The sequence below is a fragment of the Athene noctua genome, chromosome 7 (genome assembly GCF_965140245.1).
Source record: "Athene noctua chromosome 7, bAthNoc1.hap1.1, whole genome shotgun sequence".
NCBI lineage: Eukaryota > Metazoa > Chordata > Aves > Strigiformes > Strigidae > Athene > Athene noctua.
The window spans coordinates 17997189-18025110 of NC_134043.1; the positions used below are offsets into that span (position 1 = coordinate 17997189).

The 27922-nt window shown below is 53.9% G+C and overlaps 1 protein-coding gene across 5 annotated transcripts; it reads left to right on the plus strand.

Annotated features, from left to right (window-relative positions):
- Positions 1-170: 170 nt before the first annotated feature.
- Positions 171-26570, plus strand: TTLL4 (tubulin tyrosine ligase like 4). 5 transcript variants are annotated; one of them, XM_074911569.1, is made up of 20 exons: positions 171-273; positions 6593-6921; positions 7021-7945; positions 8670-8779; positions 9220-9283; positions 11001-11125; positions 11516-11626; positions 12612-12688; positions 13600-13794; positions 13878-13960; positions 15069-15197; positions 15833-15955; positions 17484-17582; positions 18136-18270; positions 18993-19130; positions 20966-21068; positions 21641-21851; positions 24147-24217; positions 24804-24886; positions 25678-26570. In XM_074911569.1, exons 2-20 carry the CDS (start codon positions 6615-6617, stop codon positions 25817-25819), a joined length of 3231 nt encoding a protein of 1076 aa, XP_074767670.1. In that variant the 5' UTR covers positions 171-273; positions 6593-6614; the 3' UTR covers positions 25820-26570. The 5 variants fall into 5 exon arrangements, with proteins under 5 accessions (XP_074767670.1, XP_074767667.1, XP_074767669.1 ...); XM_074911566.1 differs by having other exon boundaries at positions 6593-7945; positions 25654-26570; XM_074911568.1 differs by having other exon boundaries at positions 6593-7945.
- Positions 26571-27922: the final 1352 nt, after the last annotated feature.

The window sequence follows — 27922 nt, forward strand, 5'->3', positions numbered from 1 at the left end:
GAAAAGTGCCTGTAGTCCTCAAGAAACCACCTCTCCCGAGGTGGTGCCCCGGGGCAGCCCCACGGCGGGTACCGGTGCCGAGGCCGCTTCCCCGCCAGGCCGCTAGGGGGCGCAGCGCGGCAGGCCGGCAGGCGTAGGGCCGCCGTGGCGCGGCCCGCGCGGTGGCTGCCGGGAGGTGTAGTCACGTGGCGGCGCCGCCCCGGATCCCCATGGTAACGGCGGGCGGTGCGGCGGCGGCGGCGCGGCGGGGCCCGGGGGGCGCCGGTCTGGGCGGTGAGTACGGGAGGGGCGGGCCCGAGGGTGCCTCCCTTCCAAAGAGTGGGGCCCTTCCCCGCCGTGGGGAGTGCGTCCTCCCCCCACCTCCCCGGGTGCCATCTCCAGGGTCCTCTCCGGGGCCTGGGGCCCTTAGTCCCGCCCGCTGCCTCCCCATCCCCGCCTCGGCGGGGTCCGCGGCCCTCCCTGCCCCGCGACTGTCCCCGACACCCACCCGGTCTGTGCCTGTGCCCCGAGGAGGCACCTTGCCCAACCCCAGGCCTTCCCGCGGGGGCTCGCTGTGGCCCTACCCTGTGTCGCTCTGGGGTGCGCCGGGCCGGGCCCGGCCCTGGCGCCGTGGGGCTGGGAGGGCGGCACGGGGATGCTCTGCGGCGGGACATGCTGGGGACGGCGTCCTGGTTAGCGCTCCTGGGGCAGGATGGAGCATCCCGGTGGCGCCTTTGGCCTCAAAGACTCTCACCTGAAGAAATGAGAAACTGCATGTTCCTTGGGCGAGTGCCAGGGAGGAAGAAGAGCTGGCTCCCCAGCGAGCCTCTCCAACGGCACCGGGGGCAGCAGCGAGGATGGAGCTGGAGTTGACCAGACCCGAGCAGGGCACTGCGACAGCCTGGCTGTTAATCCTTCCACCAGGGTCTTGGCTTGACTGCTCTGGTGTTGTAAAAAGGAGCTGATGGGTCTGAAAGGTGAATGGCAGAGCTGCAAGAAGAGTTGAGACAAGTGAATAGTTTCCTGAATGCCTCCAGGGTCTGGGCTGGGAATGAGGGGTACAGGAGTGGGGAAGGCCTGTAGTGCTGTGCCAGCCTGCTGTCTCCCTGCCCATCCGGGCTGTGGATATCTCCATTCAGCACCACAGCTCCACATCAAAACTCTCCCTACGTGAATCCCTGTGATGTGGCTTCTCTTTCTCATTGCTGTGTGCTCCTCTCTGAGCAGCTGTGTGACATCTAGTGGCTACTGGGCAGTCTGGGGGAATGAACAGCTAGTTGTTGGTCTGATTACAGGTTTATCTAGTAATTTTTCTTTGACTCTTAGCAGTTGTAGGCAGCAGATAGTGACACTTGTCTGTCCTTGCATTGCCCTCTTGCTGCAGTCCTTAAGTTTTGTACTAGGCATACTTTGTTGATGACGAATTGGCCCCTCCTGCTCTTTGGTCATGCCTGGGGTCCTTCTCAGCCTAGCAGGGATCACATTGCAAGGAGGATGCGACAAATACCACTGTCCCCAGATAATGATGTCTGCATGGAGATGTCATGTCACCAATGCAGGTCAGGGCTTTGGTTGCCATACATGCCTGGCCAGATGCCATTCCTTGGCATTTCCTGGGTTCCTCCCCTGCAGCAAGTCTGGGAGTATTTGGCAGCTTCTTCCCAACCTCAATCTCTGTTTCAGCTCCACTCCTGAGCTCTGAGAGACTCTTATCAGGGCAGAAGAGTTGATACTCTTCAATAGTGATAGGGACTCCACACTCTGGACCCTGCATCCTTTGGTGTGGTCCCTGCACTCTCTGGTCACAGCTACATCAGCCCGCCTGGGACAAGCCCTTTATTTTAGATGTCCCTGGTTGTGCTCTCTCCATGGCAAAGCTGCAGCCCTTGATTTTCTCCCTAACCCCACTGGAGCCCCTCACCTCGTCCAACACTGCTCCGATGCCCTGAGAATGGTGAGAAAGTCCCCTGTGAACTTGAACGCATGAGCCTTCAGTCCCCAGCCCAGCCTGTGTGTGTTCAGAGGGAGGCATTTACTGCGGTGCAGAGTGAGACGGCAGCTGGATTCCAGCTCTCCCATGATCTGGTCCAGCACCCTGCTGCCCGTAATGTCTGCCAGCCTTGGGAACAGGAGTGCCTTTCTTGCAGGGCAGCGCTCTATTTAGTTAAAGGATAATTTTGGGCAGCCATGCACTTCTCATTGCTTCTCTGTTCAGCATGGAGTAGAGTTCAGCACCGCAGCCATTGAATTGAAATTACTAGCCCCAGCGCAAAGGCTGGGCGCAAATGTAATCCCGGGATGCAGGTGGAATTTGCTGACGCATCCCCACAGTGGGTGGTTTCTCACTGGTATCTTTGTTTTTTGACCTGAGTCTTGATTAGAAGAGAAACAGGTCATCATCTTGTGCCTCTGTTTTTGCACCCAATACATGGTTCTGCAGCTGAGAGGGAGCAGTCATGCTTAACTGCATGGCAAAGCAGCATGCCAGGCTGTCGGTCCCTGTGTCACTGGCATTTCTGTGGTGGCTGAGCTGTTTCTGAGCTGTCTTGTCCTCATGGATGTCTTCTCATGGCCAGCAGGACCCTCTGCTCTTCAGCTTCAACTTGCGGGTGGCCTTGGGTGCTGCTTTGTCTCAGTGTGTGATGCACTCGAGGCCACTTGTTTCCTGGAGCTGATGTAGGCGAGGGTTGTTTCTGTGCTGTTAAACGTAAGAGTTTGTACCTAAATACCAGGTATAAGAGCAGCTTCAAGCACTTTCAGTAAGTTGATTTCGGATGAATATGCTTCATCTTGCTGAATTGAAGGGGTACAGACCCTTATTTTGAAATGTACATTGATTTTAAAACCTGTTTATTTTGTGTTGTTGTTAACTTGCTTGTTCAAGCTTAATCAGAAGCCCCAGAGCTGCAAGTGAAGCACTTGGTGTGAACTCATTTAGAAAAAGATGTTATCCTTTCTAATCATAAAGAACAGAAATTGCACCCTGCAATGGCATAGAAAACAATAGCAAATCACAGTTGCCTGACTCCCTGCCCCCTTTGTGATTTTGGGCTGCATGAGGCTGACAGCACATTATCAGGTCAGCCTGCAGCTCATACATTTGCAAGCTCTCGTTATTTTAAGCATGTCACCACAGCTGTGTTTAAAATAACCTCCCGAGCCAAACTCATGTGACGGAGGGATGATGTGCATGCTTGGGCCCTTAGGGTCTCGTCCTTTCTTGTTAGAAATGGGTCTGCGAGGAGCTGCCGCTGCTGTTAGGGAAGCACATGCCGCAGGGAGGCTCGAATTGGAAGAAGGGACTTCCACTGACGCTTGGTGGGGTACGCACAGGCTGGGGCGTGTGGTGGCCCCTGCGCACCTGTGATGTGACATTTGTAAAGGCTGTGGCAATGCTCCAGCTGACGTCCCAAAGCTTGCGAGCAGGCTGCGCGATAATAAAAGGTGCTAGCGAAATAGTTGTAAGCAAGTGCAGCTGTACGGTCACTCCAACAGTGACAACTTTGACCTCTATATTGTATGTCAATAAGTCCAAGCCAAAATCCATTAATTACTAGTAATGATGTTTGGGTTTGTCTTCCAGCTTGGCCAGTTCACCCTGGGCTTTTCTCAGCTCATGTTTCTACAATAAAATTTCCAAGTGTAGTTTTATTGCTGTTGCAAGCAACAGAACGGACTCCTGCTCCTTTGCCGTAGGGTTGGGTTGGCAGAACTAAGAATTGCATCAAACCGTGACCTTCCTCCACCCCAAAACTCTGACCAAGTCAAATGTAAAGGGGAAGCTTCCCTGACTGGTAACCAGTGGGGATTTACCTTGGGGCAAGTGACGTGGTTTGTGCCCAGAGCCACAGGGACATGGCAGCTGCTGTCCTGCGGTGGCCACAGCCTGGCATATGAAAGCGCCTCTGTCTCTACCATTCTCCTGGATGTTCAGCAGTGGCTTTGCTGAGTTGTCCTTGCAGTGAGGGCAGGAGCTGGTTTGCAGAGAGACATCAGAAGTGGCTGTGCTGGCATGCAGGAGGTGGGACAGGCACCATAAGCTGTCGCTTCCAGTCTCTGTGTATCCTGACCTGTCCCGAGTGGGGGCATGTTCTTCCTTCCATCCTTCCTGAGCTCCTGTGTCTCCACTGGGAAACAGCAGTGGTAACTAGCCATTGGCTGGCACAGTCCTCACCTGGAAGCTGTACAAAAGGCCCTGACACTTCCTTCTGCAGCTGCAGCTCTGCAGCAAAACTGTTCTGGAGAGGGGCAAGCTCGGCATGTTCCCCCTCTGCTGCGGGGCTGGGGACCAGCCCTAGCCAAGCAGGTGGTGGCAGCTAAGCTACCACTGTGCCTGTGCCTGTGCTGGTCACATGTGTGCTGCTGTTGTCACTCCAGAGCAGGATCACACAGGGCTTCTGCTGGCATACTCACACCTGTGTCTAAGCTGGCTGTAGGATTCACATTCCTTGTTACAGCTTCATTAGGCAAATCACTTTTATTTTTACAGCAGGATGATCCACTGATAGGTGTAAAGCTGGGTGGAGATGAGACACAGGTGGCTTTCACTGCAGGCGGGTTTTGCAAGGTCATACACAGCCGGGTGAGAGCACAGGCAATGGCCAGGCTGACAGTACTTGTGGTGATGCTGCAGTGACAGGCCCCTCCAGGCAGGGACACTGGGGACACTTTCATTCACCTTCTTTTCTTTTCTTTTCTTTTCTTTTCTTTTCTTTTCTTTTCTTTTCTTTTCTTTTCTTTTCTTTTCTTTTCTTTTCTTTTCTTTTCTTTTCTTTTCTTTGTCTACGTCTACGTCTACGTCTACGTCTACGTCTACGTTTGCTGGTGTACTGGGGTTGCTTTGTGGTTTGAGTGCGCTTGCAACACAGGTGCATTGGTGGAGGGAATGGTGTGTGGAAATTGAGCTTTGCTTGGTTGTTTACTGGGGAAACTTGAGCTGGGCAAGTGGCAGCATCTGAGCCACAGCCTCTTTGCTCTGTGCTAATCACTGTGAATGTCACAACACAGCCGGCTTTGCTGCTGGGCACAGATTGGGTAGCGATCAGAGAGTGGTACAGCTCAGTGGTATGTGCGTGGGATTACCTTCCCCAGGGTTTGGAGCCCCTCTGGGCTGCAGCTCGCAGAGGGACGCAGCCACCTCGTCCTCATCAGGAGCGCTCAGCGTGGTTGTACAAGCGTGAATGAGCGGTGCAGGCACAGGCATGGAGTGGACCTGACCCCTTCCATACTTCCTTGCAGAGCTTGTCAGGGCAGCAGCTCTCCTTAAGGATGTATAATTCCTATGGGATCCTGCGTGGGACATTCCCACCTCGTACAGCCTCCAGTTGGGATGTTGCTGACCTGTGTGCGCTGGAGACTGGGGCCTGATTCACAGGTTGAGGTCTGGCTGATGTAGGTCTGTGCAGGGTGTGGGTCTGTCTGACCCAGCCCTGTGCTGGGTGTGAGCCACTGTCATGGCACTACAGAGCAACCGCGGGGTCTCCTAGCTACACTTGAACTGCTGTAGCCAAAGCTTGATTTTCAGGTGAGAAAGGAGTTTGTATGTGTACTGCAAGAAAACCAAGAGGGTGATGGTTGATGCTCTGCTTACTCTTCTTTTTATACTTTTTTTAAATATGCAAGCTTGTGAAAGCTGGAAAGTGGAAGAACAAGCCAGCCAGCCTGCCTGCTTGGGATACAAATTCCTTTCGCGGCTGTATCCAGGGGCCCTCCAGGCATGTGTTAAAGCAAGACAGATATCTGGCGCATGGTTTGTTTTCTCTTTCCTTTCTCCCCAGGCACGAGGATCTTACAGGCATGGTGCAATAGTTCATTTTAGGAGGATTCAGGACACCTGCATCTGCAGCTCTGTGGTCTGCCAGTTGCTCCTTGCAAGAGACTTTTCTGTAGGACTGTAATGGGGGAGGAACATGTGTGTGCCAATCTCTGCTGGAAACTGAGGTGTTGATGTTAGAACAGCCCTGTGTTTGCTCCTTGCTGCCTTCTCAATCCTGAGCTCTTCAGGATGCCCTCAGCCCCCAGTGAGCTTTGCCATGGGGTTACAAAAGCGAGAAACATGTTCCTTTTAAAAGGAAGGGCTGAGGTTCTCGCCTAGTTGTGTGACCTTGGGAGTTGACTTTAAGGAGTGGGGAGAAGAAAAAGAAGCAGACATTCTGAGCTTGTGGTGGGGTCGAGAGAGCTGGTGGTGGAACACACGTTGCAGTTTGGAGACACGGACCTGTGGGAGTGGGCTCTGGCTGCCATGCTGGGACCAGGGTAGATGGGCAGGCAGCCTCTCCAGCAGCCTCTCCTCACAGCTGGGGCTGCTGCCTTCTGGCCCTGCCTGGCAGCCAGGCACACCTACGTGTTTGCAGGGTACAAGCTTTCCTGCGGATGGTACTTTTCCCAGGGCCTTCTCTAAGTTGTCCTTCGCATCCTCTGGTTTCATGTGAGGTGCCAACTCTTCCACCGACTTGGTCCGAGGATGCTCTTGGGGAGCTCAGCATCTCCACGGAGATGTGGTTTTTCTTCCTGCAGGGAAAGCAGCTCGCCCTGCTTCCCTCGGGGCACACTGGGCTAGGTGTTTTGCCCTGCCAAGGGTACCAGGGCCTTTCATATTGTTGTCTTGTTTTAGGTCAGTGAAGATGCTGCTGTAGATGACTGACTCGCTCATGCCTTATGTGCTATGGCTCTACATGGCCTCTGCAGGAGCAGAACACGCTAATCTGGGCCCTAAACAGGAGAAGAGCTTCGGGCTCAAGTCAGGCACCCTTCTGACAGGGAGAGCTCAGCCACGCCAGACCTGGCACCTTGCTCAGCAGCAGGCGAAACCCATCTGGAATTTAGAGAAGTATGTGAGTGCTTTCCAGCATTGTGGCCTGCTGCCCTCAGGGATCCCTCTGCAGCAATCCTGCTTCCTGTGCCCACCATCACTATGCCACGCACACCCCAGTGAAGACGCCCTCCCGATCCTGCCCGTGGCCCAGCCCTGCCTGGACCTGGGCAGGAGCACTCTGCTCCACCGACGCTCCTGTCTCAGACCCAAGCCCTCCGGGTTTCCTTTCCGAACCCCTCCGGACACCAGCTCTGCCACGGGAAGGGTGATGTCTTCCCTGGTGATGGAGCCCTGCCTGCTGCCTGCTCTGGTGGAGGAGCACTCTGGGTCTGGGGTCAAAGGCTCTGTCCTCAGCTCAAGTCAGCAGGCTTCCAGCTCCTCTAGACCAGTGTTCAATAATGACTCCTTCCTACGGCCAAGTGGTGCTAAAGTGCCTTTGCTGCAGTCACTGGAGATAAAGAAAGTGAAAAGCACCCAGAGTTTCCCCACTGCCTCATGGCCCCACTCCGAGGATGATGGAGACAGCTCCCCGGGCAGCCTGGTCAATGTAGCAGCGAAAAGCAGCAACCTTGTGTTGGAGGAAACCGTGTTCCCCTCCCCGACCCTTGTGCCCAGCAGTGCGATGCTCAGGGAGGACCGGTGCTTGCAGGAGAACACTGAGAGGAGAGTGCACAGCTTAAAAGAGAAGGAGCCAGAGATCAGCCTCACAGAGACTGTGCAGCAGCAAGCCAGACAGACTGCCACACTCAATGGCTTTGGACACGTCGAAAGCTCTGGCCTTACAAACGTGGGCAGCCTGTCCGACTGGAAAAGCAGGCGGGGGCAGCACATCATAGCGCAGCTCACGCCGAAAGAAACCATCACTCCTCTGAACGTGGAGCTGGGTAGCCATCGCCTTAACGGTAACTCGAGCCTTATAGGCACCGATAGTGCCGTTGTCTGCACTAAGCATATCAGCGTCCATCTCTTGGCCTCACGTCCTGGCTCTCCCATCTGCAGTGCCAACTGCCAGCTTGTGAGCATGCTGAGCCCCTGCAGCGGGGACCAGGTGGCGAGAGCAGAGCCTCCACACCTCGCTGCTGTCTCTGAAGTGGCAACTCAGATGTCCACCATCCAACTGGAGGAAGAGGCTGTGCTCCCGGGAAAGCTCGAGTAAGTAGAGCCAGAAGGAGGGAGGCCCTGGTGGGATGGGCTGGGCTGGCTGTAGTGTCTGTGTGTGTGCTGGGAGAGGATGCACTGTGAGCTCTACAGGGGTGGCCATAAAGATAACCATGGGCTGCATCCCCGAGCAAAACCATCTGTGGCATCCTGGGGCAGGGGGAGCCTTTCTGCCACTGCCAGCTTGACACAGGCACTCAGGGTGGCTCCGAGCTCTTTCACCTTCTTCAGCCACAGCGTGGAATTGCTGTGTGCAGCCACAGCGTGGAATTGCTGTGTGCAGCCACAGCGTGGAATTGTTGTGTGGTATTTCTAGCTCGTTCCCTGCACAGTCACAGGGCCCTGCTTGCTGTGGCAGGCTCTGCATATATGTTGAGTGAAGCCTGCTGTCGAGCCAGGTCCAGTAAGGCTTTCCTGGGCAGAGACATGGGTTTCTAAAGGAATGCAGAGCTGACACAGGACAAGGAGGGTGCAAAGACATGGAGATCCTGCTCTCCTGCTGGGAGAGGATGTCCTTGTGCCTCTTTCTTTCCGGGTGCTCAGGGTGCCCTGGGGCCTCTCCATCTTGCTAGCTTGGGATGAGTGCTTGTACATCAGCACTGGGGCGGGCAGTGCTGCCACCCCCTGCCCACATTATCTCATGCTGCCTCGTGGGCTCCTGGTCTTCTGGCCCAGAAAACATGTGCCACTCCTTCTGATGGGATGTCCTTTGTCCCAGTGTCACTGCTGAGCAGTCGCCGCTGGAGCTGAGCCATCCCCAGGATGAAGCAGAGGAAGAACTTCCTGATGGCCTGGACGAGAGCTGTAGTCAGGAGGAGGATGAGGACAGTGAGTGCTGGTTCCCTGGGGAGGGCTGTGCTCTGTGCCTCAAGTGGGGAGTGTAGGAGCTATCTGGGAGCTGAGGGGTGAGAAAAGCTGCCCTCCTGTCTTACATTCATGCTGTCATTTCAGGATGACCTAGAGATTGTGCTGAATCCAAAAATGATGTTGCAGCAAGGAGGAACTGCGTGGGTTCCCCTGGGGAGCAGGCTAGGGTTCACTACTGTCCTGCTCCAAAACTTACCCATCTCCTTTCTGTGCAGGGTGTCAGCTCCACCCCCTGCTCTGCCTTTTATGCCACCAATTAGTGGGCAAAACTCAGGGTCCAAGGATTCAGGGCAGCTGGGAAGTGTCTGTCCTCTGGGGCATTTGTTTTCTCTTCTCCCTTCCTAACTCTGTGTGCATTCGTTCCACATGGAGACAAAACTTGTGTCTATCTGCTCCTGCAGGTGACTCTGATGCTTCCTCTGTCGCTGGCATCTCATCCAGTGGCTCTGTGGCTCTTGTATCCAGGTTGGTATCTGTAAATAGTGCATTGAACTTGGCATCTTTGTCCAGACTTGTCCGTCTGCCCTCCTTGGTGACAGAGGAGAGCTGTAGCATGTGGGGGGATGGAATGAAGGTAACAACAGGCTTCCCAACCAAAATGAGCTTGCTTGCTACCCTGCAGACCAAAGCTACCTCTCTTGCTATGGACAGCAGCCTGCGAGGCGCTGAGGGTGCATCCACCACAGTGAAACAGGGGTCTTAATTTCACTGCTGGTGCCAGTTGCTGGGTTAGGTTTACTGGATTAAATTGTGCTTTTGCAGTGTTATCCTGCAGATGAAGCAGAGTGGAGGTGTCCTGGGCTGGAGGCTGCAAAAGCTTCTTGGGGTCTTGTGTCTCAACATTGCATCCTAGAAACGAGCCCTGGAGTCTGGGTCTTTCTTTAGCTTTTGGAAGGAGGTTTTTCTGGGGAGGATTGGTCAGCCTGTGCTCATCTGAGCCTGCCTCCGTGACACCTGGCAGATCTTTGTGGGACCCATTCCTGCCCTCCAGCAACGGGAGCTGATCCTTGCAGCTGTGCTGCCCCCTGCACCAGGGCTGCCTCGGGCTTTGCTGTCTGCCCAACAATTTGCTGCTTTCCATCATGCCATAACTCACCTGGGAGATGAGAAAAGCTTCCTGTGAGCAAGTGTTGAACCTCAGGGTGCTGCAGGGCTCTGGGTGTGAAAGTCATGCAGAGGTGACATAAATTGGACCAACAGCTGTTTCTGGCAGGATGTGACTGGTTGGCCTCTGGGGGCAGATGCGAGGAAGCAGCTCTTGGACCAAATGCCTCCTCCGGTGGGGGCGGAGGGAGGGATGTTGGTCACTTCTCTATGCAGGCTGTGCGCTGGGCTGGCCTCGAAGCCTTGGCAGCTGTCTCCTGCCTTCAGTCTGTTGTGGGTAAAACCGGTTTTGTGTCAAAGAATGTTGATCAATATCATTTATTGCCAATTAACAGAATTTTAATTACCTATTCAAGTATTGAAAAAAAATATATATACTCAAGGACTTAGGAAAAACCGCTTCTTCCCCCATTTTGGTCTCCAGCCCCCTTGCTGCAGGCTACACTCAGTTCCTTCAGCGAGGTGAGGGCTGCCCTGGAAGATGGGGGTCAATGTGTTGTGGTTCCTTTTCTTTTGCTGCTCTTTGTTCCTTAGTGGATTGCTCTGGTGTGGCTTCTTTCACTGGCTGCAGTGCATATGTTTGAATATATGTTCATTATAAACTCTACTTTTAGCATCATTACAACCTTAATAGATATGTTATAAATTCTACCCTTCCTCCCAGGTGTTATGGATTGCTGTGGTGAGAAGGTGTACATACAGTCGGTAAAACTCCAGTCCTCTTCCCAGCAACACACCAAAACCAAGAGGGTTACAACATCTGAATCATATATGCATTACAACCTCCACCCCTTGTTCCTGTGGATTAGGTTATAGGGTTTGTCATGTTACAAACACCACCCCTTGCCCTGGCAAAACACAAAACCTGTGGAGGTTATGACACTTGCCATGTGAGTTCATTGCAAGCTCGCCTCTTCATCGCTGCAGACTGGGTTACTGACCTTAGCATCCATTGCTTGCACCACACCGCAATGATGCAAATTCCCTATACCAGGATCAAGGCTCCTTCCAGCTTCCCCCTTCCTCCATGTGCTACTTTTCATCTTTAGCCAACTGCCTACTGCTTCATCTCTCCTAGGAACTCCACTGAGTGCCTGGCGCAGCCTGCTGAGGCTCAGGAGAAAGTGCTCAAACCAGCTCTTGTCTACAGTTTATTCCCTAATGTGCCTCCAACCATCTACTTCAGTACTCGGGATGAGAGAGGTGAGCCAGTGTCTGTTGCTGTGCAGGGTGAGAGTGGCCAGCCCGTTGTTAGCCAGCAGCGGTGCCAGCGCATAGCCGGGACCTGACTGGCAGCGCCTCCCCTTCACCCTTTCCACGATGAGACCCAGCACTGCTGTGAGATCCAGAGGGCTGGAGTAAAATGACGGCTGCAGCCTGGAGCATGAGTCAGGCTGCTACCAAATGATCTGGTGCCCCGGATCTCTCCCAGCCATGCAGTCTTCTGCTCCATGCTAGTTCTGTGATGGGGGCTACACACCGTCCTCTGAAGGCCTGGTGCCTGTGCAACAAACCATAAGAATGTCCCTGGGTGCAGCTGTAGAAAATTCAGGTATTGTGTTTCCTTCTGTCCTTATCTTTTTGCCTTCCTAGTGGAAAAGCTGCCTTGGGAGCAGAGGAAGCTGCTGCGATGGAAAATGTGCACAGTCACACCAAACATAGTGAAGCAAACTGTTGGCAGGTCCCACTTCAGAGTCAGCAAAAGTAAGTTGTGGGAGGCTGGCAGCATCTGACATGTCGTGTCCTCCCTCACCTCCAGCCCATGGGCACGGGAAGGCAGACTGCCTGCGAAGAGCAGAGCAGGAGCGATACAATACTGCAGGATGCTGGGTTCCTGTTTCTGCCTGGCTGACCCTCAGTATCTGAACTCTGTGGGTCCTGACAGGGCCTGATCTCCCCCTTAGCTTGTCCCTGGCATGGGCCACAAGGACTTCCTCATGGGCTGTCAGGAGCTGAGGCAGTATATGGGGCAGCAGAGCTGTGCTCCGGCTTGTTTGAGCTGTGCCTCTAGATGGTGCTGCCACTCTAAGGAGGCTGGCACTCATTTGGTGCCAACCCCAGCATTGCTGTCCCTTGTCCCCATGTGCTGAGGAAGAAGCCATCCTCTCTGACCGTAGCCAGAGAGTTCTCAGGGTTGGGATCTTGTCACTGAGGAAGTGTGTAGGAGACGGCTGGGGCTGGGGAAGCGCTGAGCATTTACAGCTGTGATCTGTACCCTGGAGCATGATCTCCCAGCAGTACTTAACGGGGCTTTTGCATGTATCAGGAGTCCTCTGCACAGACCGTTTTGGGGCTGTAATGGGACACTTAAGGCATACCAAGACCTAGGAAGTCTTGCAATCCTACATGTTCCTCTGCAGTGCAGCACTGATTAGCCAGCTGCTTCATTCATCTGCTGTAAAGCAGGGAAGTCAGGGTGCTGGGGGATTAAAGCCATTCCTTTGACCTTGTGTCTGCCCAGATCCCTGCAACAGTCATGTTAGCAAGGATATGACCCACCTGGTTAACTGGATCCCACTCACAGCCCTTGGTTTGGCAGCTTTGCAGTAGCCAGTATGTGTGCTTTGTGTTGTTGCTGTGCAGCATCCCTGGCACACTTCTGCTGGCCCCAGGAAATGGGGTGCTGGTGGGTTGAGAGGGTGTTATGGGTGGCAGGGTACTCGGTCATGGACTTCTGGTTTTCCTGCAGAAAGCAACGACTGGCTGGGTTGCTGGGGCCACCACATGAAATCCCCCAGCTTCAGAGCCATCAGGGAGCACCAGAAGGTAGGGGATGTGTTGGTCTGACCTCCTTCACCTTCATGGAGAGTGTGTTGGGAGCAGTTTGGGTGCCCCTCTCTTCAGGGCCAGGTGTTTGCTGTGCAGGCTGTCCCTGCAGTGTCCCTTCCAGAGCATGGCAGCTGGCATTCCTGTGCTGACAGATGAGCCCAAGAGCCAGGCACAGCTGCGTGAGCAACCCCACTGTCAGGGTTGCTCTTGTACAGACTGAGGCTGTAGCCAAGCCGTGTTCACTTGTGAGCTTGTCTAAATTCAGTCATTGTTGCTTAAATCCTTCCTCTGGCAGAACTGAGTGGTAGGGCCGGTGCCCTCCCTGCCAGCGCGGCCAGAGGGGATGATCACAAAAGGGTCAGAAGTGGCCCATGGCTTGGGAACATGCAGGGGACCAGAAGTTTGATATCTATCACACACACATGTTCTGGAGAGCTGTGAGGCTTCAAACTGCTTGGTCTTGAGGCAGCATCCAGGTTTGGAAGCTAGAAGCCTCCAACCCTGTTCCTGTCCCGCTGCGGGATCTTCCTGCCCCCAGAGCTTGTGTTGCATGGGCAGGACTCTGGCATACAGTTTAAAATCAAGTGGGAAACCACTGGAGTGGAGGATACTTCCAGAGGAAGCTCAGAGGCTGAGGGTTAAGTGCCCTGAAGCTGCTCAGACATCAGAAGGGACAAGGTGGCAGCTTCTGGCTTTGTAACCAGTGTGGGTCACCGTGTGGGTGTTTGTCCGTGCAGAGCTTCAGGAGCAGGTGGGTCCTGTCTTGGTGCAATCCTTGGAATGGGGAGCAATGACCATTACCCTGCATTGTGTTCAGAAAGGATGTATCCTCTGGCCAGGTAGCAACAAGGGGTGGGCAGGGAGGTGGGGAAGCAGGGAGATCTCACAGCATCTGAGTTCCTTTTCAGCTAAACCACTTCCCTGGTTCATTTCAAATTGGGAGAAAGGACCGTCTGTGGCGCAACCTGTTGAAGATGCAGGCTCGCTGTGGAAAGAAGGAGTTTAACTTCTTCCCCCAGTCCTTCATCCTGCCCCAGGACATCAAATTACTCAAGAAAGCATGGGAGGAAGGAGCTAGCCACCAGAAATGGATTGTAAAACCAGTAAGTGCAAAGCAGAGCTCAGTCTTCTGTCTCATTGTAGCTGCAGGGAGAAAGTCAGATCCCTTCTTGTTTGTGTTTTGCAGCCAGCATCAGCCAGAGGCATTGGTATCCAGGTCATCCACAAATGGAGCCAGCTCCCCAAAAGGAGACCACTGCTGGTACAGAGGTGAGTGCAGGCAAGCAAGGCTGGCACACAGTGCCTCCTAGCATCTAGTCTCTCTGGCCAGGTCTGGGCCACTGCCATCATGTGGCAGAGCAGAAGCACCTCATTTGTATCGGGGAAACTTCTCAACTGCCTGGGTGTAAAACTGCCGCTGGAAGTCTGGCTCTGTCAGCTGCAGCTGGGCTTATTGGAGTGCTGCTGTTTCTGTGCAGGTTTTTGAGGTCTTGGGTACAAACTGGCTTCACAGGCTTTCTGAAGCTTCTGTCTGGCAGGTGATCAGCTGCTCTGCTGTGATCCCATTCCCACGGGGGTTTGACATCTCTGGGGTGCTCTGGGGTTTGGCATCTTTGGAGGCAAACAAACCTTATCCAGTGCCCACAAGCACAGTGGGAAGAGAAGGGCCAGGGAAGAGGTGGCAATTGTCAAAGGTTTGTTATCCTAGTTAGAATGGGTCAGTAAGAGCTTCTCTGTGTGTGGGTGTTGGTCAAAGGGTTTTCCAGGATTTTCAGAATCTCCTTCCCCTTCTGCAGTAAAATGGAATAGCTTCTCTTGGTGAGCTCATCTTGGGGAGCCTTGTCTTGAGGCTGCTTTCTGGGAAGGTTCTTGTGAGGGCAGGAAAACTGTCCAGTGTTTGGCTGATCGAGCTGCTGTGTTGGCTTCTCTGTTCTTCCTGTCCACTTCCCATTCAAAGTGATAGGTTTCCTGTGGAAAATCATGAACTTCTGAGGTAAATAATCAAATGATTTGGATGAAAATTTCCAACTGTTTCTTCTCACTGAACCAAACCATCTGTGGCCCACTGCATGTCTTAAATGTTCTTGTTTGTGATCAATCCTGTGGGTGTGGAAAAGCTACTGTGCCTTAGAGCTGGGGAAAATCTCTTCAAAATGGAACTGAGCAGAAGGGAATACTGCTTCTGTGCTGCAGGATCTCCCTGTGCATGGGAAAGCTTTTTTTCTCTCTCATATTGACTGTGATGTACTTGGAGATGCTCTGCAAAAGGGCTTCTGCATTGATCCCTGGTTTTGCCAAGCCTTCTGAGGTGGGGGCTAGAGATGTTCCCGCACACAGAAATCATAACCCTTCCCCTGGTGCTTGCTTCCCTCTGCAGATATCTGCAAAAACCCTACCTCATTGGCGGGAAGAAGTTCGACCTGAGGATCTACGTTTACGTCACTTGCTATGATCCCCTCAGGGTCTACCTGTTCAAGGATGGATTGGTTCGCTTTGCTAGCTGCAAGTAGGTGGTGCGGGAGAGCAGTGCTGGAGAGCTGCCTCAGCGCTGAGGCATGTGTGGCTGTGGTACCCGCCTCGGCTGGGGCAGGAGGCAGTCGTCCTGCATACGGTGTTGCTTAAAGCTTTAGCTTGCTTAAGAAGCAGTCTGGAAACACGTGGGGTCGCTGCAGGTCACAGCGTTGAAAGGGAATGTGAGAGGATACTTCGTTCATCCACCTTTCCCAAGGCAAGATCATCTCAGTGTAAAGCAGTTCTTGAAATATGCTGTCTGTGCTTCATACTGCATAACAGCTGGCATACCAGAATATGAGATGTTTCTCCCAGTTTTGACTATATTGCCTCTGGCTGCTGCAGTTCCATCAGTGCTTTTGCTCGCTGATGCTTTGGTCTTCTCTTAAGGGCGTGCTGTGAGGGTGGGATTGCATCCCACCGCCCCAAGGTAGCCTGCTCTGTGTCTCATGCTTTCTCCTGTCAGCTCTGGGCCCGTGGGGACAGAGAGCTCCAGGCAGCCTGGGAAGTGGAGGCAGCAGGGCTGGTGGGCTGCCAAGAGTAGTCTGAGAACAGAGTTTCTGCCTGCCCCACGGGCCTGGGGCAGCCAGTTCAAGCTCAGACTGCTTGTGCACCTATTGCCTCCTCCAGGTACTCCTCCTCGATGAAGAGCCTCAGCAACAAGTTTGTGCACTTGACCAACTACAGCGTGAACAAGAAGAACACAGAGTACAAGTCCAACTCGGATGAGACTGCTTGTCAGGGACACAAATGGTAGGCGCTGCTTTTAGGGCACAGGGCAGCTCTTTCTGTTCCCTTTTAAGTCAGACTTTTTCAGTATTCCTACCAAAAACTTGAAGGTGCTTCCTGTATTGTCTGTTCCCACTTGGGGAAACTGGAAGAGCAGAGTGATTTTAGCATGGGATACTGTCGATGAAATCTGGACAGTCTCCTTGGCTTGTCACTCATTCTGTCTGCTGCTGCTTGGGCTGTGGTTGCTGTTCATCCTGCCTGTGTCTGTGCTGTTCCCTGCTTCCAACGCAGCTCTCTTATGTGCTCATTCATCCCCTTGCCCTATGGTGGGGGTGATGGGATGTGGTTAAAGAGGAATCTGATTTTTTGCTGTTAGAACTTGAATGGGTAATTGTGATGCTTAAATTGGCTAGATGGAAGCTTCTTCCTATCTCACTTCTGACTTCCATGTGTAAGCAGAGAAGGGGACAGTCTTGGTGCAAAACTGATAATTTATGTACTACTCGGTGTGAGTAGGAGAAGCGGTGCTATTTCTAGGCATTTGGGAAGAGGGCTGCAGTCTTGCACGAGTTCCTGTTCCCTGCTGTCCCATGGGTGGACTGATCCAAGGCCCCAGGCACTTCTCTGATTCCACAGTGGTGTTTGAACTCTTTTAAAAATAGTGCAGGATAGAGTTCTCAATTCGTGGGCCTGGGCAGGGCTACTTCACTTCAAAGGAAGCTGCAGAAGGTGATTGACTGTGTAGGATTGCTTTCTCAGAGCTGGACATGTGGCACAGTGGTCTGTTCTTCCACTGGGACTTTTGAGAAGGACCTGCTGTCCCCCCAGCAGTTGAAATCCCATGGGCTTGGGATTGTGTGGGTTTTCGTACCACCATGCAAGTCAAAGCTGGCTGCTCCCATGTAAAGGTGAGAGTGGCTGTAATCCACTCCATCTCGTATGCAGGAAGTGTGACCTTTGGATTCCTGGCTGTTATCCACATGGTCTCACTTGAGCAACTTCTAGCATCTTTGGCTCAGTGTCAGGGTAGCTTGCAGCACTCGGTGTGGTGTGGGAAACTCCTATAATAGCAGAGATGCTCCCCCCTACCATCTTGTTCTCCACATTTTTCAAAAATTTTTCTCCACCCCCGAAGCCTCAGTGAAATGACTCTAGCTAAAAGATTTACGGGGGTCTTGCTGGATTCCTGCTGAGCTGCTTTGCAGTGTTGCGGGGGAAGGCCTGCAGGAAGGGGAGGTTTGCTAAGGACATGGAGCGGGAGGGAAGAGAAGATCTGGGCTTGACTTACCTTGCTCATGTGCTAATTTGGGACCTATTACTTCAGTGCTGGGACAAGTCTATGCCAGTTTTATGTTTCTAGTAGCTGGGGCCTACAAGACCAGGGTCCAGGCTGGGGAGGGCAGCAACCAGGAGCTGAGGGGTTTGAGGGAGAAGGATGGCCATGCCAGGGAAGAGCTTTGTCAAGGCTCCACTCTGCTACTTTGACTCCCCTAGCAGAGCTGGGCAGCAAGGGGCTACAGAGCTACCTCCTTTGCTTTCTCTCTCCCAGGGCACTCAAAGCTCTCTGGAGTTACCTGACTCAGAAGGGAGTTAATAGCGAAGCCATCTGGGAGAAGATTAAGGACATCGTTATCAAAACCATCATTGCGTGAGTCTTGGCACCCCTTGCTCTGTGCCTGGCTGCAGGGTGCACCCTGGCCCCTCTGGCTCTCCAGTCCCCTCTCAGCCCAGTCCTTTTGCTCTTAATCTAAATGCTACCACTGCCGTTGGCTTCCGTATTTCTCTCTGGATCCTTCCTTTCATCCTGTTACTTGTGCTTGTGCTGCAGTATCTGCAATGGGTAAATAGACCTTACATTTCCTGGGTTTTCTTGCAGTGCAGGGGGGGAGGCCAGGAGGGTGCGGTATACCCAACACTCTGCCCAGCTTGCCACCTGCTACCCTGCTTGGCCAGCGTTCCTAAGAAAGGTCCCCTGGCACAGGATGGGTCTTGTGTTCAGAGGTGGATCCTGCCCAACAGAGCAGGGATGCTCAGGATGCAATGCCAGATCCATACGCAGTGCAGCAGCAGCAGCTCACAGGCAGCCCACCCGCTCCCGCAGCATGTGGCTGCATACGCTCTCAGAACTGTCAGCATGTGCTGTGAACAGCCAGAGCTCTGTTGTCTGACTTGGAAACAAACGTTTTTTCCTTGGCTTGCAGATCTGAGCCCTATGTGAACAGCCTGGTGAAGATGTATGTGCGGCGGCCGTATTGTTGCCATGAGCTTTTTGGGTTTGATATCATGCTGGATGAAAACCTCAAGCCCTGGATCTTAGAGGTCAACATTTCCCCAAGGTAAAGCAGATTTTGAACCACAGCAGGGTGGATAATGGCCTTTCTTCTACCGCAAAGTGGATTTGATTCATGATGTCCCCTGCACTCTGTGCTGAAAGACTGTGGGTTTTGAAGCCTCCCTGTCCAGATTGCAGCAATCGAAGTCCTCCCTGTCTGCGAAAGCAACACCCATCCGCAGCGCAGAAAGCTTCGCTGGGCATGCTCTAGCTAGAGCCAGGGAGGAGTACGTTAAAAAAGGAAGGCCAAGTAGGGATGTGTCATGTAGGGAACAGGTGATGGCAGAGATTTCTTCTTTGCGTGGGCAGCAGTGATCAGCGACTCCACTGCCTCGTGCACCGCTCCCTGCTTGCTGACGGCGCCCGGCCACGCAGTGTCGGCTGCGCAGGCAGGGCCTGGAGCTGCAGTGTACCTGAGCACGGCCTCTCCTGCTGGCACGAGCTGGACACAGCTGTGGTCTCACACAGGGCTATGGGGAAGGATTTCCCAGTTTCCAGCAAATCTAGGAAGAGGTGGGGAAATGAACCGTTTCTGGTAGGGAGCCCCCAGTCAAAGAGCTGTTGTCAGGATTTTTCTTTCAGTGTCTCATTGCTAGCTGTGATGAGGCAAGGGACAGGCTGGGTTTTGTATCCTGGTCGGTATTAACACAGGAAGCGATCCTGGGGCTGTGGGGCTTGGCACCTCCATTCCAGCACTTGGACTGCTGTGATGCTTCCTCCCTGCAGCCTCCACTCCAACTCCCCACTGGATGTGAGCATCAAGGGCCAGATGATCCGGGACCTCCTCAACCTCGCCGGCTTTGTTCTGCCCAGCCCAGACAGTGTGGCCTCAAGGCCACAGACACGAAGCGGCTCTACCTGCAGGTCAGCCCCCTTCTCTGTCACAGAGGCATGCTTTTCTCTTGGGGGATTTCACCTAGGACCTGCTGGCAGCCCATCAAACACTGATTTCTATGCTGTTGAGAACCTGTGCTTGCTGGTCCTTCAGCTATGGGTCTGAGGGACTTGCATCATTGCCTGGGTATCTAGTTCCTGTGGTCTCTTCAAGGCAGAAGGATTTATGCCCTCTCTGCAGGTCCATAGTTGGAAGTGAGGCCAGTGTAATTTGTGCTTGCTCTGCAGTTAGTTGAGTCATGCTCTTCCCTCCTTCCCCCTGCCAGAACTAACATGATGCTGAGCTGTACTGCCTCTCCATTTGCTTGGAGAGCTGGCTGGCTGTGTTGGGACTAGATCCTCTTACCCTCTACCCCAGGGCTAACATGCTGCTGCCTTTAGCAAGAGGAGCACCTGTTATTTTGCAGAGGCTGAAGTCATCTGTTCCTGAGGCAGGACTGCAGGTGTCGGAGGCTGTAGACCTATGGGTAGGGGTGTGTACAGTCTTACCTTGCAGCTAAGATGACTGTTTCTTGCATAAAGCTAGTTCCTGGGCATGTGCCCACCCAGGCCCCTGCTTCTTCTGTGTTTCACTGTAGTTTGGGCTTATACTGGTTTCAGACCTGATGGTGAGTGGAAACCAGTCCTGTTCCCTGCTGCAGAGCGGCTGCTGGCCTTATGTCACTGAAGGAGCAGCTTGCTGGGATGAGCACCAGCATGCGGTGATGTATGGTCACGCTGAAAGACGGGACTCTTGCCCTCGGCCTGCCCTGTGCCTTCAGTGAAGGGAGAAGCTTGGAGCGCGGGCCAGTTCCAGCCGGGGAGCTCTCGCCAGCTCATCTGCGGCACTTTGATCACACGCTCATTTGCGGCTTTCTACGGAGGTGCTGAAGGGCAGGTGTCCTCGGGGGGACCTGCAGGGGATTAAGCGGATCCTTAACATGGTTCAGATGATGCATTACCAGAGTTCCTTCATCCAGGGGCAAGCTTGCTTAACCATATCTCCTGCTCTGGGAAGGATATGAAGGGTTTTTTTGCATACGGGCATAATTCCAGGAGATATGTATGTTCCCCAAGCACCATGCAGCACAGCCTTGAAGCTCTGCTCTCCCTGTTTGGATCCACACACAACTAATTATTTTTATCGCAGCAGAACAAATTAACTGTGTTGATACAAGGGTTAAAAGGTGTTGGACAAGTGTCTCCCAGACTCTGGCATCCCCAAGTGGTTCAGCTGGGTGCTTAGAATAGTTTAGATGGTTGCTGGTCAGATCATACAAAAGGCCAGGATTTCCCATGGCATGTGGAGCTGGATCTGAATTCGAGTCTTGAGAGTCCTTGAATGTTGCAGGAGGAAGTTTTTGATCTAAGAGTTCTCTCCTTCCTTGCACAGTACCAGTACTGAGTACTCAAACCCCTAGGCCTGTGGTTACAGTAAGGAAGCTGTGTTCCAAGCAGGATGAAGCCTGGTGGGATCTGATGCTTACAAGTGCTGTGAATTGGGTCACGGTGTGTCTTTGGCCCTCTTGCATCCTATGTAGGAGTGAATGCTGGGTGAAGGAACACTGAAATGCCTCAGTGAGGATTGGACAGGGTCCTCCCAGTTCCCCTGCCCACATCCTTCCTGGGTCCTGTGCTGATGCACAAGGCTGGGGGTGCATCATTGATCTCAGAACTACTGAAATCCTTGGAAAAAGCATTTTCTGCTCCACAGCATCTTCCTGAGGGAGTCACTGCTCTCACAGAAGTAGCTGGGAGCAGCTCTGTCATGATAGGACTTGGTCTTCTGCACTTAAATGCTCTACTTCCTCTTCTTGTGTCCTCAGTCTGGGCAATGCTTTGAAGGAGAAGCCCAAGCCACCATCTGAGCATTTCATAGCAGAGAGGGTAAAGAAAGCCTATTACTTGACACAGAAGATACCTGACCAGGTATGACACAATCTCCTCAGATACTAGCACCATCCTGCCAAGCCACTGTCCCAACCAGTCCCACGTGTCTGTCCCTCTCCAGATTGTGCCCCTCTGTGGGGACAGCCAGATGATGAGGAGCACTTGGGCTCCGGTGGGTTACAAGAGCTGGTCAGAAGTAAACTGGATTTTCTTAAGCCACTGCTGCACTGGCTCATTTCAGCATTAAAATAGCCATGTGCTTAGGGGCATGTTACCCACCAGTCCCCAAACAGGGTCTGAGCATTGCCTGTTCCTCCTCGTGTCTCTGTGCAGCTATCATAGCCTTTGCCTGCTGACTTAGGTTAGCAGGGACACTTGCCTTGTGTGCCTCTTGGCAATGTCTGTAAGATGTTGGGCTGCAGAACTTGGGATCTCCTCAGCTCTGACAACACTGAGCCTAGATTTCTTCATTTTGCATGTGGTCTATGTCCCAAAGATCTTAGACCCATGAAGACCTCTGCCTGAGAGGGTTGGAGGCGTGGGGAGGTGGGAATGGGGACCGACAAAACATAGTTCAGTTCTCCCTGACCTTGGGTTGCTCTTGTCTGCAGGATTTTTATTCCTCTGTCTTGGACATCTTGACCCCAGATGATGTTCGCATCCTGGTGGAGACAGAGGACGAGTATTCCCGTCGCGGGCAGTTTGAGCGGGTGTTCCCCACCCACATCTCCATGCGGTACCTGCGCTTCTTCGAGCAGCCTCGTTATTTCAATATCCTGGTGACCCAGTGGGAGCTCAAATACTACTTGAATAAACACAAAGGTAACTGCCATCTGAGAGCTCGGCACAGTCACTTGAGTCAGGCAGGCTGTCTGCCGGCAGTCGTGGGAGACTCTGAGCTACACACGTTGAGGGGGAGCTGCCTGCCTGCACACTAGCCACAGGAAATGTGTTACCTTCCCAGACTGCTTCAAATATCATGAAAAGCTTATTCTGAGTTGATCAGAGGTACTGACTGCTCTGGTAAACACAGCACCAGGACTTCTAGGTGCCCCAGGGCTTAAGCAGGCTGGGATTCTGCCTTCAGCCTGTAGCTCAGGCCTGTTGCTGCATTCCTCTGCCCTCTTTTGTGGGAGAAACAGCTGGAGTCACTGGGCTTTGCTCCTTACAGGTGATCTGTGAAGTGAAGGAAAAATTGGGCCTATTCCCTGGTCTCCTGCTGCTCTCTAATTGATTAGAAACTGTCAGTGTGCACACAGAGAGATTTTTCCTAAACATTAGAAATCTATCCATCATTTCCACCTTTCCAGGACACAACTCTATTTTAATAAAAAACATCCTTTAATGAGGCAGAGCTGGGTTGGACCAATTCCTTCTCACTTGGGCCTGTCTCTGTCAGGGCAGCAGTAGAGGCTATTTAGGAGAGAGAACCAGTGAGGTCTAGTGTGAAGGGTTAGAGAAGATAGAAAGAAAGAGGCTGTGGCTCTGGGCTCTCCATCCCGCATCTGATCTAGCTGGAGGCTCCTGCAGAAGCTGGTCCTCCACTGACATGACCGTATGTGTGCTTCTAGCCTGGCTGTCATGCAGAGAAAAAAAGAATGCTTTTGTCACTTTTCACTGGTGTTAAATCAAATATCAAAGGGGTCAGTAACAGTCTTTCACAGAGAGGCAGTAACCTCATAGCCCTCTCCAGCTGCGCTGTCAGCATGTGTCATCCTTTGCCTCGCTAATACCTTTGCTGGATGCTCTCCTGTCAGCTGGAAGAAAGATCCTGTCACTGTCCTCACTGAAGTGCTGCCCTGAACTTTGCCGCTCAGGCTGGGGCCCTGGTTCAGTGCTCCAGCTTCCCCGAAGCAGCCCAGTGAGAAGATTTGCTCTACCCCCTTGTTGCTCTTCACCTCTAAGCAAAACCCAACCTCCCTCTGGCCCCTTCCTATTCACGTCTGTTCTGTGCAGCCCTCCTCTCTCCGTGGCCAGCAAGGTGCAAAGCCCAGGCTGGTGTGCAGAGCCAGGGCAGGGCTGCTGAGCTGCCCTGCTCCTCTCAGCCCCCAACACGTGGGGTTTTTTTCCAGGGTTCTGGGGCTTGCTGAAAGGTCACTGAGGAGCAGAGTTTGGACAGCAAGGATCCCTCCTATAGCCAGGACTGGTATCGTATAGCAATCCACAGTAACCCCAGCTAGACGGCGTCAAGTTCCTGGCCATTGATCTGCTGGTTCTTAAATCTCAAGGCACCTTAGTTTGTGCTATGGTTCTAGGGCTCTAAAAAAAAAAACCAAACAAAAACCAAACAGGGAGGGAGCAGTGCAGGATTTCTCAACATTTCTGGATTAACAGAGAACAAGGAGCTTGGCTGTAGTGGGGACAACTAGCAGGAGGCCTTGGAGGAAGTGGAGCCTGTTCAGTGCAGTTGGACACATGGCTCTGCTTCAAGGTGACCTCCCTGTGCTCTGGAGCAGCACATCGTGTGTGTGTCTGGAGGAACGGTCCCTTCCAGTCACACCACCAGTGAGCTTGGTCCTTGCCAGCCTTGCCCTTTGCCAGGGATGGAGACCAGATTTCTGCCCATGTCGAGCCCTGGGTGGATCCATGCAGGGAGGAGATGATGTGCTGGGCTGCTGCAGCTCATCGGTGCTGTGCAAGGAGGAGGTTGCTCGAGCTGCCCTCCTCTGGGAAAGGGGCCGGTGACAGCAAAGCTGCTCTAAATTTGCACTGTAGGAACTTTCACCGGTGCAGCCCAAATCAGGTGCTACCGTTGGCAGGCACCAGGCTCAGGGGGACTGCCAGTCTGGTCTAATTCGGCAAATCCTGTGTTGCCCCAGTTTTCCTGCTTAGCTGAGCCTGCTGCAGGGTGTGTCTGGCTCCCTGGGAGGAAGGCAGGCACTGCTGCAGCCCACGTGCTGGCGCTTGCTGGTGTTTGCTCGAACAAAGGGTGAATGCCCTTGGTTTACCCCGTGTGTGCTGGGACTCAGGCACGTGTTCAAGTAGTTACTGCATAGCATGTACTGCACGGTCAGTTCGCTCCGAGCAGTGTATTTGAATGCTTCAAGCTGGGAAGACTTAACTCTCTGCTAACTTGGTTGTTCGTTCTTGCTTCTTGTCTTTTCTATCACTGCCCAGGTCTGGAGCTACTGAAGAACTGGTGTGTCAAAGGCTACCACACTGGGGCCGGGGTGGATTTGGCCCAGACGGTGCGTATGGCTATGGATAAGCTTAGGGAGAGGTGGTTTTTTGCCTGGGCAGGGTTGGGCAGAGAGCCTGCTTGTTCCTGTGGCTTTTGCCCTACTTGTTTGCCCTCTTCTTCCCCCTCTGCCAAGGCCTGCAGGATTCTGGAAAAAAACCCTGCTTGTCTATCTCACACCAACATAAAGTCCACACAGTATATCTGCAAGTACTTTGCATCTGAATATCCTTGTGTGCACTGGGCACAACCCTACATATTTGTCACCTGGCCTGCCCTTTATTCCCCTCTGTGAGGGAGTCATCTCCGTCTGTCACTCCTGTGCCTTACAGCAGGCTGATCCAGTGAAAGAAACCCACTCTTTTGACCTCGAGATGCTCTGCTCCCACTTACAGCAGAGGGATTCATTAAGCAGAGAGCAAAGACTGTTCTGTTTGCTATTCTGGGAACAGTCTGGTGGCAGTGACGATGCACAGCAGTGTGAGGCAATTCAAGCTGAAGCACACTAGGGCAGCCTACGGCAGAGCACAAAAGGCTTGAGGGATTTTTTGCCATGACTTAAATAGCCATTTGGTTGCCTTTCTCCTGTCCTGCAGTGGTCGTTGCCAAAGTCTGTCTTCCTCCAGAAGAGCAGTGTTCAATCAAATGGCTTCAGCAAACTGGAACTGGGTAGACTGGGGTGAGTTAGCATTGGCCATGACGTGCATATTCACAGCGTAGCTTTAGGACTGGTGTACTGAGAGAGAGCTGGCATCAGGGAAAGCAGCTTTGTTTAAGGGGAGAGGAACAGTTGACTTTGCAGGTTCTGAAGCCAGCCTCCATGCTCTGGAGAGCCAACTGGTGGGGCTGACATGATGTCTACATGACTGGGCATGTCTCCTTGGCACTGTATGTCCAGCTCAGATGGGAGTGAGGCCCAGAACAACCAGACTGGGTGATATTTGGGGTTGTTGTGGTCAGGACATGCTGACAAGATGTTCCCCACAGGGACACCCACAGGGTCTCAGCCGCAGCATGGGGCTGGGGGCAGCAGTGAAGCCTCCAGGACTGCTGCACTCTGCCAGCTTCCCTGATCAAAGCTGGGCTGCAAAATGGGTGCTGCTGGCCCCAACAGCTTCCTGCAGAGAGGTGGAGAACTGGGGTTTGTCTGGGTGAGCCAAAGTGGAGGGCAGGCACACCCCTGGTCTCTGGTGTTAAGTGAAAGGGCATTCCTGCTCCTGTGACTGAGCCAGGATGGTGTTGGGTTTATGTGCAGCCGGGGAGATCAAGCTGTGACCCTAAAGTCCCATCACTGTCTTGGATGTCTGTTGGGGTGAGTGGTGGTGCCTGGGATGGGAGGTTGAGTAGGGGAGCCTGGCGGCCCTGTCTCTGAGTCTGTGTATAATGACACTGCAGATGAATGTTGCTCCATGGCCCTTCTGATCCTTTCTTGCTGTCCCTAAGCAGCACGGGGTCTCATTCCTCCTGCAGCACACTCCTCCCTTTGGCTGGTGAGGACCTCACGAGATGCCTGGAGCCCAGCCCTACTCAGAGCTTACCTCTCAACAAGTGCACTGGTGGAGGCGATCAGAAACCTGCTGGCTGCCTCTCAGACACTGCCCTGGTGATGTGACCAGGCAGCCACTGTCCCTCCCCAGGGACACCTCAACCTACCTCAAAGGAAGAGACAGGAACTGGCTCTGGAGAGCAAGGACTGTGGGAGCCCCCTGCACTGCACACTTGCTTGTGGGGCTGGTTTTAGAGAGGGATGTTGTACTGGGAAAAGAGGAGAGCTGTGTGGCTTCCCTTTCTAAAACAAATGACAAAGCCTGGGAAAGTGGGCTTTGTCTTTGTTCTAGGCTGCTCTTAAGGCTTGACGTGATGGTGGTGGTTTCTTTGCTGCGTGGAAGCTGGCTGAGCTTGAACTCAGCCTGGCCTTCCTGTCCCCAGCCAGCACGGGCTGAGCCCTTACCCACCTGTCTCCGTGTGCTTGTCCTGAGCTGCTGGGAGCAGGGTCAGTTCCTGCCCCGCTGCAGCCTGGCTGCTGGAGAAAGGTCCCCAGCCACCTCTGGAAGGAGCAGGGCTTGGGACTTTCAACCGACCCATTTCATCCTTTCTGAATGCCTGTGCCAACATCCTGCCCTCCCACAGCCTCTGAGCCTGGGGGAAACTTCGGGCTTGCCCATAGCTACTCGAGGAGACCAGCATAGCTCCAGTTTGTGGTGGGGACAGTAGTGCTGCCAGGGAGGGAGCATCCTCTCGAGGCTGGTGGCTCTCCTCGGTGACCTGCAGCATGCGTGCGGGGACTGCAGGCATCTTCTCCTGGGCTCTGCTCTCTATTTTCCCTTTGTTTCTCAAGGATTTCTATTAAAGTTTAACACTCAGCTGCTCTCTGTCTGCCTTCATTTCCCTGACCTGTTCGGGTCTGCAGGGCAGCTCGGATCTCCTCGTGCTTTGCCAAGCTCTGGTACAGGAAGGGTTTGTGCCACCACCCTGCCATTCTGCTGTCCTTCTGGGGGTCGTTCTTGCTGCCCCACGGCAGGTAAGCGTCCCCCACTGCATGGGGGAGCTGAGGTCTGAATTATGTCCCGGGGACATTCCTGCAGATCCCTGAACAAGGGGACAGAGCACCCCAGGCTTGCAGCAGGAGAAGGGAGGGTTGGGTCCCCTGAGCCGTCCCTTGCCAGTTTGGGGTTGTGTCCCCCGAGCCTGGCAGGAGGATGCTGGGCACTTGAGTGGGTTGCTTGGGGCCAGAGGAGGTGCTGAGCCCCAGGGGTGGGCCCTGGGGCTTGCAGAAAGCCCTTCCCTCCGCCCTCCCCGCAGCCCCCCGCTGCCCGGAGCTGGGCCCTGTTTCTCTGGTCTCCTTGGTGACAATCTCATCGCTGCTCGGCTTCTCTCCAGCACCTGAAAATAGCCGCCGAAAGTGGAGATGCCTGCTCCTTTCCTCTCTGCCAGCACCCGGCGGGAGCCAGCCTGGAGCCAGGCTGCCCGGCTCAGCGCAGCTGTACGGGCCTGGCCCCAGCCCACCCCCTGCGCCGCTGCGGGGCAGAGGGCCACCCAGCACCGGGGCAGCCGCTGCGTCCTCACATCACTCCAGCCCTGCTGGCCTGTCCCCAGCACCCTGCCTCGTCCCTGCCCTTCCTCCCTGCCTTGGGGTAGCACCAGGGGACAGGGGCTTTCTCCTTGCGCCCTGCCATGGGCCAGGGTCCAGCTGTCCCCGGGAGTCAGCCGGAGCCGCTTTGTGCCCTTGGCCTGGCAGCCACCAGCCCGCTTGCCCATGGCTGCTCCTGGGCAGGCACGGCAGCTGGCCAAGGGGTTATTTGAACCTTCTTGAAATAGAAATGGAGCCTGGAGAGAGCAGAGGGTGGGCAGGAGGGGGTGGCCCTGTGGGCAAGGAAGGAGGTTCCCCAGCAGGCACCGGTTGCCCCCCACTATGAGACCTGGGGTGGCCAGGGATGGCTGAACCACAGCAGGACCCCAGGCAGGGGCAGGCAGGGCCATGCAGCACAGAGGGAAAAGGGTCCCCTCCTAGCTGCTCTGGGTGCTGCTCAGCCTGGGGATGGATCCAGTTCTCCTCCTGCATCCCTGAGGGAGTGGGGGGATGTGTGCCCCCCACCTGCTCCTGCTGCAGGATAGGGTGGGAGTAGTGTCTGGGTGGGCAGAGCCATATCCTGGCAGGTGCTGAGCACCACTCCAGGAGGATGGGGATCTGCAGAGTGGGGGAACAGGTTTTCTA